The 17629-nt window shown below is 36.0% G+C and overlaps 1 protein-coding gene across 1 annotated transcript in view; it reads left to right on the forward strand.

Annotated features, from left to right (window-relative positions):
• The window catches only part of LOC126890510 (dolichol kinase), a 73797-nt gene that overhangs the window by 42860 nt on the left and 13308 nt on the right, over nucleotides 1-17629 (forward strand). Inside the window, exons 6-7 of the mRNA XM_050659508.1 lie at nucleotides 12107-12380; nucleotides 13074-13151. Coding sequence (XP_050515465.1) covers nucleotides 12107-12380; nucleotides 13074-13151 — 352 coding nt within the window. The remainder of the gene's footprint in view (nucleotides 1-12106; nucleotides 12381-13073; nucleotides 13152-17629) is intronic.

A 17629-nucleotide genomic window follows, 5' to 3' on the forward strand; every position in this document is an offset into this window, starting at 1 on the left:
ATAATGCCAAAAAAGAATTTGATAAGTTTTACAATGTTGAATCTCATGATGCCCAGAGGGCTATAATTTGTTCCAATATTTCCGAAGTCCCAATAAAGCGTAAAAGAGCAAAAACAAGTAACACGAGAAATACTACCAGGATATACAAAATATCTACTGTGACAGTGTGTAAACCTTTCTTTTTACAGACCTTGCGAATATCAAGTTGCAAAGTCAATGCGGCATTGAAAGCTATCAAACGTCCAATGGGTGTTCGAGATTGTCGTGGTCAAAGTGGAGGTCGCAATAAAATTAACGAAAATCGTGTGCAAAAAGTAATTGAGCACATAATGAAATTCCCCAAGTACAAGTCACATTACAGAAGAGCTAACACAGAAAGGGAATACCTAACAGAAGACACAACTTTAAGTAAAATGTATGAGTTGTATATTGAAGAAGAACACAATGATCATGTTAAATTTTCATTTTACAAAAAAATATTTTTAACACGATTTAATCTTCAAAGAAAAAAGTTGAAAAAAGATACCTGTAATAGATGTGATTGTTTAGAATTAGAAATTAAAAATTGCTCAGATAACGAAAAATTAAGCAAGTTAGAGGCAGACAAAAATGTGCATTTAGAAGAAGCGGAAAATGCACAATCTAGAAGAAAGCTAGACATGAAGATGAGCAACGATAAACCAGAAGTGGAGACCTTTTGTTTTGATTTAGAAAAAACTCTTCCCCTTCCGAGAATCCCAACAAATATCGTATATTATAAGCGTCAATTATGTGTTTACAACCTTGGTATCCATAGCGGCAAGGATAACAAAGGTCATTGTTATGTTTGGCTAGAAGGGGAAGCTGGTCGGGGAGCCCAGGAAGTAGGCAGTTGTATTAAGAAACATATTGAAGAAAATGTTACTTCTGCAAAACATGTAATTTTGTGGTCAGACTCTTGTGGCGGCCAAAACCGCAACATCAAAATAGTTTTGATTCTAAAAACGATTTTAGAAACCCATCCCACCATTGAAAAAATTACATTACGCTATCTCTTTCCTGGTCATAGCTTTTTACCCAATGATAGTGATTTTGGAGATATTGAAAGTGCCCTAAAATTTCAGCAACGTTTATATACCGTTGATGATTATCTAAACGTTATGAAGAAGTCCCGTAAAAAGAACCCATTAGTAGTTCACAGAATGAAAAGAGAAGATTTCGTTGGAACGAAGAAGTTGGAAACTATGATTACAAACCGTAAATCAGACACAGAAAACAGTAAGGTAAGCTGGCTTAAAACGAGGCAAATTGAAATAAGAAAGGATAAACCACTGAGTATTTTTATGAAAAGAGATTTTAATATTAGTGAAGTTGAAGTAGATCTGCACAAGAAACTTCAAAGAGGACGGCCCGTTGCAATGCAATCCCTAAGTAACCACTTGATTCCTCTTTGGCCCACAGGCAAGCCACTTTCTGTCCCTAAGCTTAACGACTTAAGATCTTTAATGCATCTAATACCAAATGATGCAAAACCTCTGTACCGCTCCCTGTTCAGTAATAATACAGTAGAAGATGACATTGACGGATTTGATGGAGAGTTAGACTTTGAGGTGCAAGATGATTAAAGTTTACTTAATAATATCACAATATTCGGAAAGTAGTACTGTTAACACTTATTCAAGTTTTTTTTATAGTTTAAGTTTTTTTATTTTTATTAATTTCTTAAGTAATATAAAATGTTCAAAACAACGACTTTTATTGTCATATCCAAAAACAAAAAATAGCTTGTGGCCTACTATTCACTCTTACGCATCACTAGACCAAACGACCTCCATGTCGCTTGGTCTATTGATGCATAACGCAATGACACAATGTTCCGAAAATCGTAAGTCGACCAAACGCCTTTTTATTTTTTTTTCCTTTTTCTTTAGCATTAGCAAGTTACTATTTCGTATTTAGAGAAAACATAAAAAACTGTCTTCGAAAACCAAAAATTACGACAATTGAAACATATACTGAATTTTAATAGAGTGAAAACTTTGAAGTTAAATATCTCAAAATTAATTTTTGGCGCTTGGTCTAGTGATGCATAACGCCGTCCATATGTAAGTACCAATTAGTGAAATTAAACACACGGTTGTTATAAATATGTATTTGACGGTTGAAAGTCATCACTTTTATCATTTTTAAAACATTTGTCATTAATGTCACTGAATGTATTTTTTCGTAGCAACGAAGGGCATCTGACGTAATATGCTTAACGATGGGAGATTATCAAAAATTATCACCTTAATTTGCATGTCTGTAGCTTTCTATTGGTCAGAATCTCCTATGAATGAAATAATCAACATTATATGTAAAGGAATGCTTACAGCAATACAAATAAAACTAAATAACACAAACAATATTTTCATGATAAAAGTAGAGGAATAAAAACTTTGACTGCCCATATCTCAAAAGGTAGGCTTTGTAACATGCCTCCTTCTTCCACTTAGGTCTTCGATTGATGGTTTATCTGTTTATAACGTCTTTCTTGCGTTCGTTACCATAATGAATATTTAGGAAACTCTGTTCGTTCGTATTGCATATATTTTTATATGCGTATGTTTTTATAATGAGTCCTCCAAATTGTTGGAATTTACTTAATACTCAACTATAATAATAGTGATGACCATACTAATAACCGGCAAGATAACGCAAAAGATGGAAAACATATTAAGTTGTGAGATAAAAAGAGAAGAACCTACTAGAGGTGTTAAATTTAGCGATAGTACCTTATAAATTAACATTATATTGATTGTTTCTCACCTTTAGACGTATCGAACGAGTTTGAGAAATGCCACTGTCACAGTCACAGTTTTAGTTGAAATACTCGTTTGCTACATCTAAAGGTGGGAAACAATCAATATAATGTCAGTTTATATGTTCCTATCGCTAAAGTTAACATCTCTACTAGTTTTATTTCTTTTTATCTCACAATTTAATACGGTTTCCATCTTTTGCGCTATTTTCCGGTTATTAGCGCGCTCATCACTGTATATTTGTTAAGTGTTAGAATGAACACGTGGAGTCTTTCTTCATGGGTGAGCCACTTCTTAGAACCATTAGGCCGATACCCTCTTACGTAAAATTGTATAAAAGTATCATGTTACAAGGGATGTGAATGCCAGAAATGTGTTTAAGTTCGGTTTGGTATTTAGTCTGTGAGAATATTTTGTAGAAGAAACACATATCTTAATTTCTTTGTATATTATTGTTATAATACGGTTCGGTTAAAATAAATAGTTTTTACTTTTATTTGTACCTTTTATTATCTTATATTTCTAATAGGTTCTGGGCTCAGTTACGTTTTAGCTCACCTGTATTAGGATAATAATTAAAAGTGTACAGTCGCAAAGTTTTCGTGTTAACCGAAATACATAATGGCGGAAAGTGCGAAATATAACGTCGAAAAGTTGAACGGTCAGAACTATCAGTCGTGGAGTTATTTAGTGAAAATGTTGCTCATCAATGCTGATCTATGGGAAATAGTTTCGAATGAGTTACCATTAGAAGCAGAACGAAGCAGTTCTTGGAAAAACAAAATGATAAGGCTTTGTCAACTATAGCCTTACTTGTTGACGTTAATCAATGATGACGGTGATTCTAACTATCAATTAGATACAGATCTCGATATAGAGAATCCAGGTGATCGTAGATCTAGCAGAGTAAATAAAAGTGTTCCACCTGAGCGCTACATAGCAAAGTTGACAGAACTCCAACAAGTAGAACCTAGAAACTTTAAAGAAGCGCTTAAAAGAAGTGATAGTGAAAAATGGAAGCAAGCTATGGAAGAGGAAATCACGTCATTCAGGAAAAATAAAACTTGGGATTTAATACAAGCACCAAAGGGAAAGAATATAGTCTCATGCAAATGGGTATTCAAGTTAAAAACAGGCGAAGATCAAAGCTCGAAGAAGCACGGCTGGTAGCAACGGGTCTTAGCCAAAAATTCGGCGTAGACCACGATGAAGTGTTCGCTCCGGTTGCGCAGCAAGTTACTCTTCGAATTTTATTAGCAGAAGCATGGAGTAAAAAACTCATAGTAAGGCATATAGATGCAAAAACAGCCTTTCTAAATGGAGAACTGTCAGAAGAAATTTTAATGACACAGCCTGAGGGATTTGAAGAAAAGGATACAAGTTTTGTTTGCAAATTAAATAAAAGTTTATATGGTTTGAAACAATCTGCCAGAACTTGGAACCAAAAATTTGATGAAGCAAACTTGATCTAAAGAAAATTTTTGTAAAAGCAATATTGATACATGTTTATATATATCATGGTAATAAATAATGAAAGGGTTTACGTACGTGGATGACATTTTAATAGCAGCAAAGGATACACAGGTAATTGATACATTTGAAGAGAATCTAAAATGTAATTTTAAAATAACGAGTTTGGGATTATTACAAAATTATCTAGGTATGAAGATTGAAAGGTGCGATCAAGGGATATATAGTTTAAATCAAACCAGTTATATTGACAAATTGCTGAACAAGTTTATGATGAGAGATGCAAAAGGGTCCAATATACCGCTGGATGTTGGATACTATAAGCTTAGCAGAGAAAAGCCGATGAAAAACAGTGAAATATATCAACAACTGATTGGTGGTTTATTATATTGTAGCGGAAGAGAAATCTTGGCCGATCCCCGTATAACAGTAAACACCTCGAGAATGACGTAATCGGATGTGCTAGGCCTCGCCGGAGAATTCTGGAAGGTACGTCACGTAGGCGGAACAAGCCGATAGCTCGAGATGGGAGTGGATTGTTCCAGAATAACAACTGGGTATAAATACGGGCATATTTTGTAAATAAGTTTTAGTGTATAAGATAAATTCGTCTGTAACTTATATAAATAAAGTCGTATATAAATTACGAACCGCTAGTTTTATTGTAATTAGAAGTAATTACACTAATCACGCTACAGTTGGTGTCAGGTGTGGGGTAAACTTAGTGCGATATAAATAAGTGAATTACAGAGAGACTTTAAAAGACTTTTGAACTTTATTCGTCGGGAATAACCGGAGTGCGTTGATTGTTCGATATTCGGAAAGACTTAAAAGACATTGTGAAAAGTACGTGTGTGCCGACTAAAGATGTTGCTAGAAGAACTCTCGCTAAAACAGCTCCGTGAACAATTAGAAGAGTACGAGCAAGATGCCAGTGGGTCCAAGAAAGTCCTGAAAGCACGACTCGACGAGGTCCTCAAGAAGAATGGAGAGGACCCAAAGACGTTCCACTTCCAGACAGCAGAACAAGCGATCTTATCGAAATTTGAAAGTGTTTCTCAAGTAATTAAAGAAGTTAGTAGACAGAACAACGAGAAACTTGAAGAAGTTAGTAGAAAAAGCGACGAGAAATTCGAAAACGTTGCTAAAAGATTCGACGAGACTTCTCAAAAGATTGAAGAAACTTTTAAAGAGGTCTGTAGGCAAAACAACGAAAAACTTGAAGAAGTTTGTAAACAGAACAATGAGAAATTTGAAGAAGTTTCTAGAACATTCGATAAGATACAGAAAAGTGTAGACGACAATAAAGAAATGTTAGAAGAGAAGATCAAACAACTAGAGACTATGGTAACCAATACGAAAGTTCTACCTTCAGTTAATGCAGTAGTTTTGGCCGTAGAAGAGAAAATCAAAGAATTAGAGAGCATGATAACCGATACAAAAGTGCAACCGTCAGTTAATGCAGTAGCTTTAGATCCTGTAGTGAAAGATGAACTACCGAGAGACGAAACGTCGCATAATATGAGATTCAAATTACCACCATTCGATGGAAAGTCCTCTTGGTCCATATATCTTAGACAATTTGAAGCTATTGCGACCGCCAATCATTGGACCGAACAGGAAAAGGCTGTTTCCTTGACTGCTGCTTTGCGAGGTGATGCTGCAGATATATTAAGATCAATTCCTAAGGGTCAAGAAAATTGTTACCAGACCTTGTTCACTCGTCTAGAAAAACGCTATGGAGATGCCCATCTACAACAAGTATACAAAGCACAACTGCGAAGTAGAAGTCAACGAGCAAGTGAAAATCTGCAAGAATTTGAAGCAGATGTGGCTCGTGTGGTGCGGTTGGCTTATCCAGAGGTGCCAGACAGCGTTTTAGAAGAAATTGCAGTAGATACCTTCGTCAATGGGCTGAAAGATAATGAACTACAGAAAGCTTTACGACTAGCAAGGCCGAAAGTTTTAGATGAAGCACTTGCTATTGCATTGGAACATGAAACGGCTAGTCAAACTTCACGAGGCCATAGAGTAAGAACCATTGAAGAAAGTGACGAACACAACGATGAACGTCTGGAGGAAATGATACGGAGAGTATTAAGTAATCAGATGCCAAAGAGACGCGAGCCTAGATGTTGGAATTGTGGAGACGTAGGCCACATTCGTCGTAATTGTAAGAAGATCGTACAGCCGTCGGAAAACTAGAGCGGGTCGACACCAAGGGGCAACTGCCGACCTCGAGAACTAGAGCCCCCATAGTAACTGTCAACCTCACGTCCTCCGGTGGAATCCACAACTTATACATCGAAGGTCGTATCAGTAATAGATGTAGATCATTTTTGGTGGATACAGGTGCAACGAGAACTATCGCACGTCCAGATGTAGTACGAGACCATAATAAATTATCACCTGCAACAGTAAAGCTTAGAACAGCGACTGGTCAGCTAATTAATACATATGGCGAGGCTAATATGTCAGTATCCATTGGCCAGACCACAGTTGAACATCAAGTATTAATTGCCGAGATCTCCGACGAATTCATATTGGGGATGGACGTACTAAGGAAAGTGGGGGCAATATTGGATGTTCAAAATGGAGTTCTCAAGATCAATGGTGAAGAGTTGCCCTTTCACGACGACAAAGAAGATGTCATCCGCTTACTTACTACATGCGACGTAACCATACCCGGTAATAGTGAGAAAATTCTGATGACCATGCTTGATGGACACTGCCGAGAGGGAAGTTTAAGGATGGTCGAAGATGTGGATAATGTCGAGTTCCTAACGGCGAAAACTTTGGTAAAAGTTCGAGATGTGATCCCTGTAAGAGTTATGAATTTAAGGGAAACTGCTATCAAGTTAAGTAGAGGAGCTTTGATCGGGCAGTGTGTTCCCGTGGCTTCAATTTGCTCTGTGAATACCAATGAGAAATCATCGAAGGCGAAGTATCCAAAGGAGCTTGTTGAGATGATCATTGAAAGATGCCAAGATCTTGATCATGAACGAACGGAAAAAGTGACGTCTATGCTGATAGAGTATCAAGATGTTTTTGCTATTGACACGAAGGATAAGGGAAAAACAAGCATAGTGACGCATAAAATAAATACCGGAGACGCTCAGCCAATCAGACAACGGCCTAGACGACTTCCATTCGCGAAAAGAGATGAAGCCGAAGAGATTATCAAGGATATGGACAAACAAGGGGTAATTGAACCATCGAACAGTCCATGGACATCACCAGTAGTTCTGGTAAAGAAGAAAGATGGTTCAACGCGTTTTTGTATCGACTACCGCCAGCTCAATGCGGTAACAAAAAAAGATAGTTATCCTTTGCCCAGAATAGACGATACATTGGATACTCTCTCCGGTTCTCGTTGGTTTTCCACACTCGATTTAAAAAGTGGATATTGGCAAGTAGACATGGAGCCAGCCGATCGGGAGAAAACCGCATTTTCGATAGGATCAGGGCTTTGGCAGTTTACGGCTATGCCGTTTGGTTTATGTAATGCCCCTGCCACATTTGAAAGATTAATGGAGGCAGTTTTAAGAGGTCTAACATGGAAAACATGCCTGGTTTACTTGGATGATGTAATTGTGGTTGGAAGGTCCTTTGATGAACATGCCAAGAATCTAATAGAAGTCTTTCAACGATTGAGGGCAGCGAACTTGAAGTTAAGTCCGAAGAAATGTCACATGTTTCGACGAGAAGTTAAGTATTTGGGACATATTGTATCGAGTAATGGTGTAACAGCTGATCCTGAAAAGATTGAAGCAATTAAAGATTGGCCAGTACCAAAAGATAAACATGAAATTAGAAGTTTCCTTGGCCTATGTACATATTACCGACGATTTGTCAAAGGATTTGCCAATATCTCCAAGCCCCTAACAAAGTTGACGGAGGAGGGCAAAGAATATACATGGAGTGAGGAGTGTCAAAAAGCTTTCGAACAACTACAAAGGGCTCTGGTCAGTGCACCGATATTAAGCTACCCGGGACAGGCAGGAAAATTTGTTTTGGATACCGATGCTAGCAACAGTGCCATAGGAGCTGTTCTCTCACAAATCCAGGATGGACAGGAAAAAGTCATCGCTTATTTCAGCAAAGTCCTGTCGAAACCAGAAAGAAACTATTGCGTTACCAGAAGAGAACTGCTGGGTGTAGTGAAGGCTTGCGAACATTTCCATAAATACTTGTACGGCAGAAAGTTCCTTCTTCGAACAGATCACGCTGCTCTAAAATGGCTCATACAATTCCGTAATCCAGAGGGCCAGATGGCAAGATGGTTAGAACGACTGCAAGAATATGATTATGAGATAGAACACAGGGCCGGAAGAGTTCATTCAAATGCTGATGCCCTTTCGAGACGACCATGCAGTGCAAATTGTAATCACTGTGCCAAATTAGAGGAACGATTTTGCCCCGTGAGACGAACCACCGTAGTTAATGAGCAATGGCAGCCCCAACAGTTACAAAACGCCCAAGAAGATGATCCATGTATAAAAAGAGTATTGGATTGGATGCGGCAAGGTGAAAGACCTAGTTGGCAGAACATTAGTGCATGTAGTCCAGAAGTCAAGGCCTACTGGAGCCAATGGAATTGTCTGGTACTAAAAGATGATCTTCTGTACAGAACCTTTGAGAACGATGATGGTACAGAATCTAAGCTTCAGTTAATTGTACCTAAAAGTAAAGTGTCAGAAGTATTGCGTCAGTTGCATGACGGTACATCAGGTGGACACTTTGGTATTACGAAGACTCTGCAAAAGGTTCGAGAACGGTTCTATTGGGTGAACTGTAAAGATGATGTAAGAAGATGGTGCTAGAAATGTGAACTGTGTGCATCCGGTAATGGTCCGGTTGGTAAAAAGAGAGCACCCATGAGACAGTACAATGTTGGAAGTCCTATGGAAAGAGTAGCTATCGACATTGCAGGTCCATTTCCAGAAACCGATGCTGGAAATAAATACATCCTGGTAGCCATGGATTATTTTACAAAATGGACTGAGGCCTATGCATTACCAAATCAAGAAGCTGCTACCGTTGCAGAGGTACTTGTTAAAGAATTCTTTAGCCGATTTGGTGTTCCCTTGGAGATCCACTCCGACCAAGGGCGAAACTTTGAGTCAGATCTTTTCCAAAACGTTTGTAAATTGATTGGTGCCAATAAGACCAGAACAACACCCCTGCATCCTCAATCAGATGGGATGGTCGAGAGGATGAACCGAACGATGGGTAAACACTTGTCCAAAGTTGTATCTGAACATCAGCGAGATTGGGACCAACACATTCATTTATTCCTGATGGCCTACCGCTCGGCCGTAAATGAAACTACAGGTCAAACACCAACCTGCCTGATGTTGGGTCGTGAAGTTCGGTTGCCCTGCGACCTAGAGTTTGGCTGCGGACCTTCCGAGGAACATGTTGCAGGCGAAGACTACGTTGACCGCCTGAAATTACGAATGAACAACATTCATGAACTTGCCCGACAACACATCCAGATAGCCAGTGACAGAATGAAAGATCAATATGATTCTCGATGCAAGAATGAAAGCTTCGAAGTAGGTGATCTTGTCTGGCTTTATAATCCGCAACGTCGTCGAGGCTTATGTCCTAAACTGCAAAGACAATGGGAAGGTCCATATGAAGTTAAGAAGAAAATAAATGACGTAATATATAGAATTAAGAAGTTGCCAAACGGTAAACCAAAAGTTATTCACATAAATCGTCTTGCACCATATGCTGGCTCAAATGAAACAGAAGAAGCACGAGTCCTCCAACAGGAGATGAAAGATGTCGCACAGCCAAGTTTTAATCAATTTATGTCAAATTACGCAGCGAGAAAGAGTGCTAGATTCGGCGTGACCACAGAAGTTCAGCAAGATCTGTTTGGTGTTCCAGAAAACGTCTCTCTGGCCCACTGTGTTGCCCAAGACCTCGAGATGACTAAAGGAATATCGTCCGTATTCAATAGAAAGTTCGGCCGCCTGGACGAGTTAAGAAATCAGCAGCCTAAAATTGGAAGAGTACTGCGATTGGAAGATGGTCCTCGATCTTTGCTGTATATGGTGACCAGAAAGTCTTATACGGACACGCCAAGCTACGAGAACATATGGCGTGCTCTAACTAATTTGAAGAAAATCGTGTGTAATTATGACATCAAAAATTTGGCTTTACCAAAAATAGGCCATGCAGTAGAAAATCTGGATTGGAAGATTGTGAGAAGCATGCTTGAAGTGGTCTTCAGAGGAACTGGTGTACAAATCACTGTGTGTTGCATGAACCCGAAGATGTCGTACCCTTCAAAGACAGTAGACTGTTATTTCTTCTTGAAGGGTGTATGCAGAGCTGGAGAGTCGTGTAGATTCCGCCATCCTGGGCCTTCATTTAGAGTTGCTGATCGAGACGCTCAGATCTTAAGAGGGGAGCAGTGTAGCGGAAGAGAAATCTTGGCCGATCCCCGTATAACAGTAAACACCTCGAGAATGACGTAATCGGATGTGCTAGGCCTCGCCGGAGAATTCTGGAAGGTACGTCACGTAGGCGGAACAAGCCGATAGCTCGAGATGGGAGTCGATTGTTCCAGAATAACAACTGGGTATAAATACGGGCATATTTTGTAAATAAGTTTTAGTGTATAAGATAAATTCGTCTGTAACTTATATAAATAAAGTCGTATATAAATTACGAACCGCTAGTTTTATTGTAATTAGAAGTAATTACACTAATCACGCTACAATATATTGCGGTAAATACTAGACCGTATATATTGGCAAGCGTCACCATACTAAGTCAACAGAATAACAATGCAAAAGAAGTAGATTGGAACGAAGCAAAGAGAGTGTTAAGATATTTAAAGAAAACTAAATATAAAAAGCTTATTTTATTACAACAAGGAACATATAGTGCATTATACGGCTATGCAGACGCTGACTGGGCAGAAGACAAAGGTAACAGAAAATCAAATAGCGGGTATATATTTTTATTACGGGGTTCGCCTATAAATTGGGGATGTAGAAAACAGAATTGCGTGTCTCTATCATCAACTGAAGCAGAGTACATAGCATTGGCTGAAGGATATCAGGAAGCAATTTGGTTAAAACAGGTTATAAAGGAATTTGTTTGTTTAGAGCCGGAATTAGTTATATACGAAGACAATCAAAGTGTCCTTAAATTTTTTGCAAATAACAAATTCAGTAATCTAACAAAACATATCGATACAAAGTACCATTTCGTAAAGGAATTGCATGAAAAAGGCGTTGTTAACTTTAAGTATTGTCCTACCGTAAATATGATAGCTGTTATGTTGATTAAGCCGCTGAATAGGGTCAAGTTAGAGTACTTAAGTAGTAAAGGGGGTCTATTTGACTAATTCAAAAATAATTTTAGTTGCGAGGGGATGTTGCAATTTACTTAATACTCAACTATAATATATTTTTGTTAAGTGTCAGAATGAACACGTGGAGTCTTTCTTCATGGGTGAGCCACTTCTTAGAACCATTAAGCCGATACAAGGGTATCGAAAAGTATCATGTAACAAGGGATGTGAATGCGAGAAATGTGTTTTAGTTCGGTTTGGTATTTAGTCTGTAAGAATATTTTGTAGAAGAAACACATATCTTAATTTCTTTGTATATTATTGTTATAATACGGTTCGGTCAAAACAAATAGTTTTTACTTTTATTTGTATCTTTTATTATCTTATATTTCTAATACAAATAATGTAATAGCAGTTTCAATAAAGTTGAAAGTCTTTGTAAGTTCAATAATAAAGTTAAATTACATATTTTTATTTACATGCTTCTTCATACACTCAAGTGCATATTGATTTATCACTGTCAACATTTTTTAATTTTCAGATTTTGCGTCTTCTTCACTTGCCCCCACTAGGCATTTACCTTCAAGACGGCTTTGTGGTTTTTAGCGACGAGAAAGATGGATATTTGTCATTGACGCCGATTTATCTGCTAGTGGGTTGTTCGCTACCAATTTGGATTCATCCTTCTCCTTGCGATGTTACCGATTCTGCCTCTTTCAATCTGATTCCATTGCTAAGCGGAATATTAAGCATTGGAGTAGGAGATACCGCCGCTAGTGTTGTTGGCTCCACTTATGGTAAATTTTTTTGGCCTGGTAAGTATTATTTATAAAAACTGTGATATGTTTTTCCTATTTTAAAATTCATTCATTACTGACTGTCGTGCATTTTGAAATTGTACATTATGTTTGGGGTTTGTAGGCCTTGATCTGGAATATTGTTTCTTCCTATCAAATATGATGCGGAATTTCGTGTTGAGTCTTTTGTCTCTTTGATTCACTGCTGATAATCTTCCTCGAATATTTGTTCTGTTTATAACCGTCATTTGCTACCCTGGCCATATAATTTAGTTCGAATGGGTATTGGAATATTCGGTTCTGGGAAGTCTGTATTTTCTTTTCATTTCGTCAATTTTTTAAATTTTCATATCTTTTTTTAAAAGTACATTTGTTTCTAGCCTTTGTTAATTTAACTTTCTATTCAATTGGTTATCCATAGAGGTAAAGTTTGCATCAAGATATGGATTGAGAAGGAAGATCATAAATTTGATTAAAGATCACTTTCCTTCCTACTACTCTTGCAGTATCATCTGTATACCTCATTTGATCAGTTTACAGTGTACATTTGTCACATTCACATACTTGAACTTCTAGAGCTATGATTTTTCAGAATATGATTAAAAAATAATGTGACAAAGAGCATCCTGTCTCACTCTGAGTTATATTTTGCATTCTATACTTGTATAGAATACATATAGGTTAAATATTTATTGTAAAATTGAATTTTAGGTTCTAAAAAGACCATCGAAGGGACTGTTGCGTGCATTTTATCGCAAATTGGAATATTGTACATGCTTCTTAATTTTGGTAAGTGTTTCAAATAATCTATTTTACTGTTTATTACTCAGAAACAAGTTTTTTATAGAGACACTTTGTAACTTCGGCTATCACGAAATGTCCAATGGACTTCTTGTCGTCTTGTTATTCGTCCAAAAGACGTCATTCTTACTCGGGGTGGACGTCCAATGGACATAGTTACATCCACATGACGTCCTAACCCTTTTTTCAGTGCTTCACAGATGATCGAATTCTCTCTAACGCATTATAGTTGGAAGTGACAGAAAAAATAAACGTACCTCTGTAATTATTATACATTGAACTTAGAAAATTCTATATGTATTCCTTGACGGGTATTTGCATATTAAAACGAATTTATAGGTACTTATAGATGTAGTGGGCGATTATAAAAGACTCTAACTAAATAGATAACCAATCAATGAGACGAGTAAAGGTAATTTGACACAAAAATAATCGATCGTATGGTAAAATGACAATTATAATTTCTAGGTTAGAAATTTGTCAATGACGTAAATATAAATATTTTATGTCATTGGTATATTCGGGCATTGTATAGTGTAATTTGATATTATATTTATTTAATTTTACATTAAACTATTTTAAATATTAATATTCGGCCAAATAGGCTATTGATTATGTTCAAAATAAGAGAGCTAAAAGAAACTACAACGTTAACGGGGTTTTATTGTTTCATATAGTAAATGGACCTATAAATTTGAAAAAACCGCTGAGTGCTACCATTTAGATGGGTGCGTTTTTGAGAAAGGAGTGAATTAGTCCCTAGGCACAGGGTGAATTAGGGTGAGTTCTATGCACTTTTGGTACAAACAAGTCTACAGGAAAATAGTTCCTGGTTATATTTAGATACTATCAAAATATCACACTTTAAAGTCAAAAATATTTTTTTTTTACAAAAATATACTCAAAAGAAAAGCAAGAAAAAACACGACAGAAAGCAATTTTGTTTTTTGCCCCATAACTTTTTTTCACAGGGATATAGGTATAGGCATTGCTTCAGCGAAAAATGACAGTCATCCTTCCCCTTTGAAATGACTTTTAGTAAAAGTCTCTAGAATTTGCAGTTTCTGAAATATGATTTTTCAAAGTTCGCCGCTCACAACATTTTTGGGCAATTTTCCCCATTATTTCGCAAACATTGTTCCGTAACTTTTTTCTACGCATTTCTAGGTATATATAATGGTACATTTAGTAGAAAGAGAAGTCAATTACCTTTAAAATGGTCTATTGTATAAGGTTGTACGACTATTTTTAAGCAAGTTATGGTTTTTCAAGATTTTATACTTTTAATGATTTTTGATATTGTTTATGATTATTTTTAAAATTTTTCATTCTGACTTTTTTTCTTGTACATTTAGGTATACACATTGTGAAACAAAAAAGCATATTTTCTTTACTTTAAAATGGTGTATTGCAAAAAAATTTAAGGACTTTTTTGAGACAATATATTTGTAGAATATCCAAGAGTATCTGTAATTTAAGAAAAAATTTAAAATCTTTTATTTTTTCAATTAGAAAAGTATGATTGCATATTGTAACATAATTTTTAATTCCAAATAACTTTTCTTATTAACACTTTTCGATATCGTGAAATATAAAGGTACTTTACTCTTGAGCGAAATTCATTTTTTTAACATACCTCGTACACTATTGATAAAATTTTATACCTGATGATTGAATCTTAGGTATTAGACTATGCAGAGCATTTTATAAAGAATAACTTTTTCCATAAAGTTGATAATAAAAAAGTTTTCCATATGGTTCCAACTTAGTGGGACCTATTGCATGTGATATGTCACATTTTGAAAAAGCATATCTCGTTTAAAAATAGTCCTAGAATTTTTTACGATACACCATTTTAAAATAAATAAAATAAGCTTTCTTTTGTATTTAGCAATGTGTATATATGTATATCTAAATATACAATAAAAAAAGTTTGAAAAATATACAAAATGAAATATACAAAAAAAATGAGAAATTTAAAAATAATCGTAAAATATATCAAACATCATTAAAAGCACAAAACTTTGAAAAACCATATCTTGCTTTAAAAAAGCCATACCGCCTTCTACAATAGACCATTTTAAGGGTAATTGACTTTTCTTCCTATTAAATGTAACATTGCATATACCTAAAGCTACGTAGAAAAAAGTTACAGAACAATTTTTGCGAAGTAACAAGAAAAATGTCCCAAAATCGCTGTGAGTGGCGAACTTTGGAAAATCATATTTTGGAAACTCTAAACCATAGGTACTTCTATGAAACGTCATTTTAAATAGGAAGGATGGAACTTTTTTTTATGTAAAGTAATGCCTATAGCTATATCCCCGTGGAAAAAAGTTATGGGACAAAAAACAAAATTGCTATCTTTCGTGTTTTTTTCTTGCTTTTCTTTTGAATATATATTTGTAAAAAAAAATATTTTTGACTTTTAAATGTGATATTTTGATAGTAAATTTAACCTGCAACAATTTCCCTGTAGACGTGTTTGCACCAAAAGTGCATAGAACTCACTTTAATTCGCCTTGTGCCTAGGGACTAATTCACCTCTTTCTCAAAAACGCACCCCTTTAAATGGTAGCACTCCGCGGTTTTTTCATATTTAGAGGTCCATTTACTATATGAAACAATAAAACCCCGTTAACGTTGTAGTTTCTTTCTAAAATACATAATCAATATCCTAAAATTTTTGTATAAAATTAAATATTCTGACAACCGTCAGTGTCAGATTTAACTAAAATGCCATGTAGTGATTTAAGACATTCTTAAAATCCTATTTGACGTCAAAATTAATGACGCACGAAAAAAGGGTTTGGGACGGAGTATAGATCGAAGGTTCAGTTGTGAGACCTTCAAGCACTTAGACTTCTTTAGTCGGGTCCACTGTATCCCACCTATCATACGGACTAGGCTCATAAGTATCTGGTCTTCGGCTTTTTTGGGGCCCAGGTAATTCCGAGCTCCCATAGCTGCTAGAATCAGCAGGTGCTTTAAATCTGAGCTCTTCCTACGGTTCCGAACGTCTAATCCTTTAGTAACTTTGTGGCCTCACAAAAAGCCATAAGTGTCTTTAGGGGTAACTCCTTCATTTGGCTCAGTTGCGTAAAGGATAAACCGAGAATCTGCCACCCCTAATAGGTCATTGCATGGTACTTCTAGAGGACATCTGCGGAGGTTTCCTCATCCTCATCACATAGACGGCACCGTGGCCCATCCACTAATCCAAGCAGGGGTCGGTACCACTGGAGTCTATAGAGGTCGGTAAGCATACTAACCATCAGAGAGCATTTAAAAGGAGAAGTTGGTTTGTAATACTTTTAGATGTTCCCTCTATGTGGAGCCTAGCGTGTCTTATGCCTCCACACTAGCCCAGAAGTCCTTGGAATCACAACAACAGATAGTTCAGGGCGGATCTGTTTTGAGATGGACGTTGAGAGGTGACTCATATTTTTTTGCAGAAATTGCTTGGAATTAACTCATATAATAATAACTGAGTTATCCTCCCACTCAAAAAGGTCCGGAACATTGTTTAAATAATCAAAATGTCAAAAAATGAAAAATTCGATTTTGATTATAACTTTAAAAGTATTCACTTCAGAGAAAAGTTGCACTGTCATAAAAGTTGCGTAATTAAATTTCCTACAATATACGATTGGCTAAAAATTTTAAAAAGTTGTCACCCTTATTGCAATAATTGCGCAAAATCCATAAAAAAACAAGTACTCGCATTTTACAGTCTCCAACCATTTATGCTACTCTTAGGACCCTCATATTTAACCCAAAAAAACTATATGACAATAAAACAATACTGTAAATTTCATTAAGATTGGTTCAATAGATTTTGCAAAATAAATTTTGAAATCCAGGTTTTGCAAAAAAAATCATTTTTTCAAAATGTTGCAGTACTGAAAATAAAGCAGATAACAAGTTGAATTTTTTTTAAATGTAGAAGATTACTGTACCTTTCATTTGCATTTTGCAAAATTAAAATCAGTTAACTACCACGGCGTCAGGAATTTTTTTAACTAAACATTAATTTTTGGTGCTACGCGCAGGACAGCGGTGTTCGATTCACGCAAGTTGATTTCCACCAAAATTTCTTTAAATCTTTATATAATATATTATTTTCTAACTATATTTTTTTGTATTTTAATATTTTAATTCCGCAAAAATCAAACTAATTTTATTGTTGTTTGTGAAATATTGTTTAAACAATTGCATATGTTTAAAAATAATAAACTTTTATTCTCTAAGTTAAAATATATGAACAAAGAAACTCTGCTAAAAAAAGTGTTATTTCAAAGGACAGAGTATGTGTTTTTATTTTGCAATAAACAAATTTATTTATTTATTTCGAAATGTACAATAAATTAAAATTTATCAATCATTATCAAAGGTCATTGGAATGCCCAATCAGAGCGAACGTATCCGCTGTCCTACGCGTAGCACCAAAAATTAATGTTTATTTA

The sequence above is a fragment of the Diabrotica virgifera genome, chromosome 8 (assembly GCF_917563875.1).
Source record: "Diabrotica virgifera virgifera chromosome 8, PGI_DIABVI_V3a".
NCBI lineage: Eukaryota > Metazoa > Arthropoda > Insecta > Coleoptera > Chrysomelidae > Diabrotica > Diabrotica virgifera.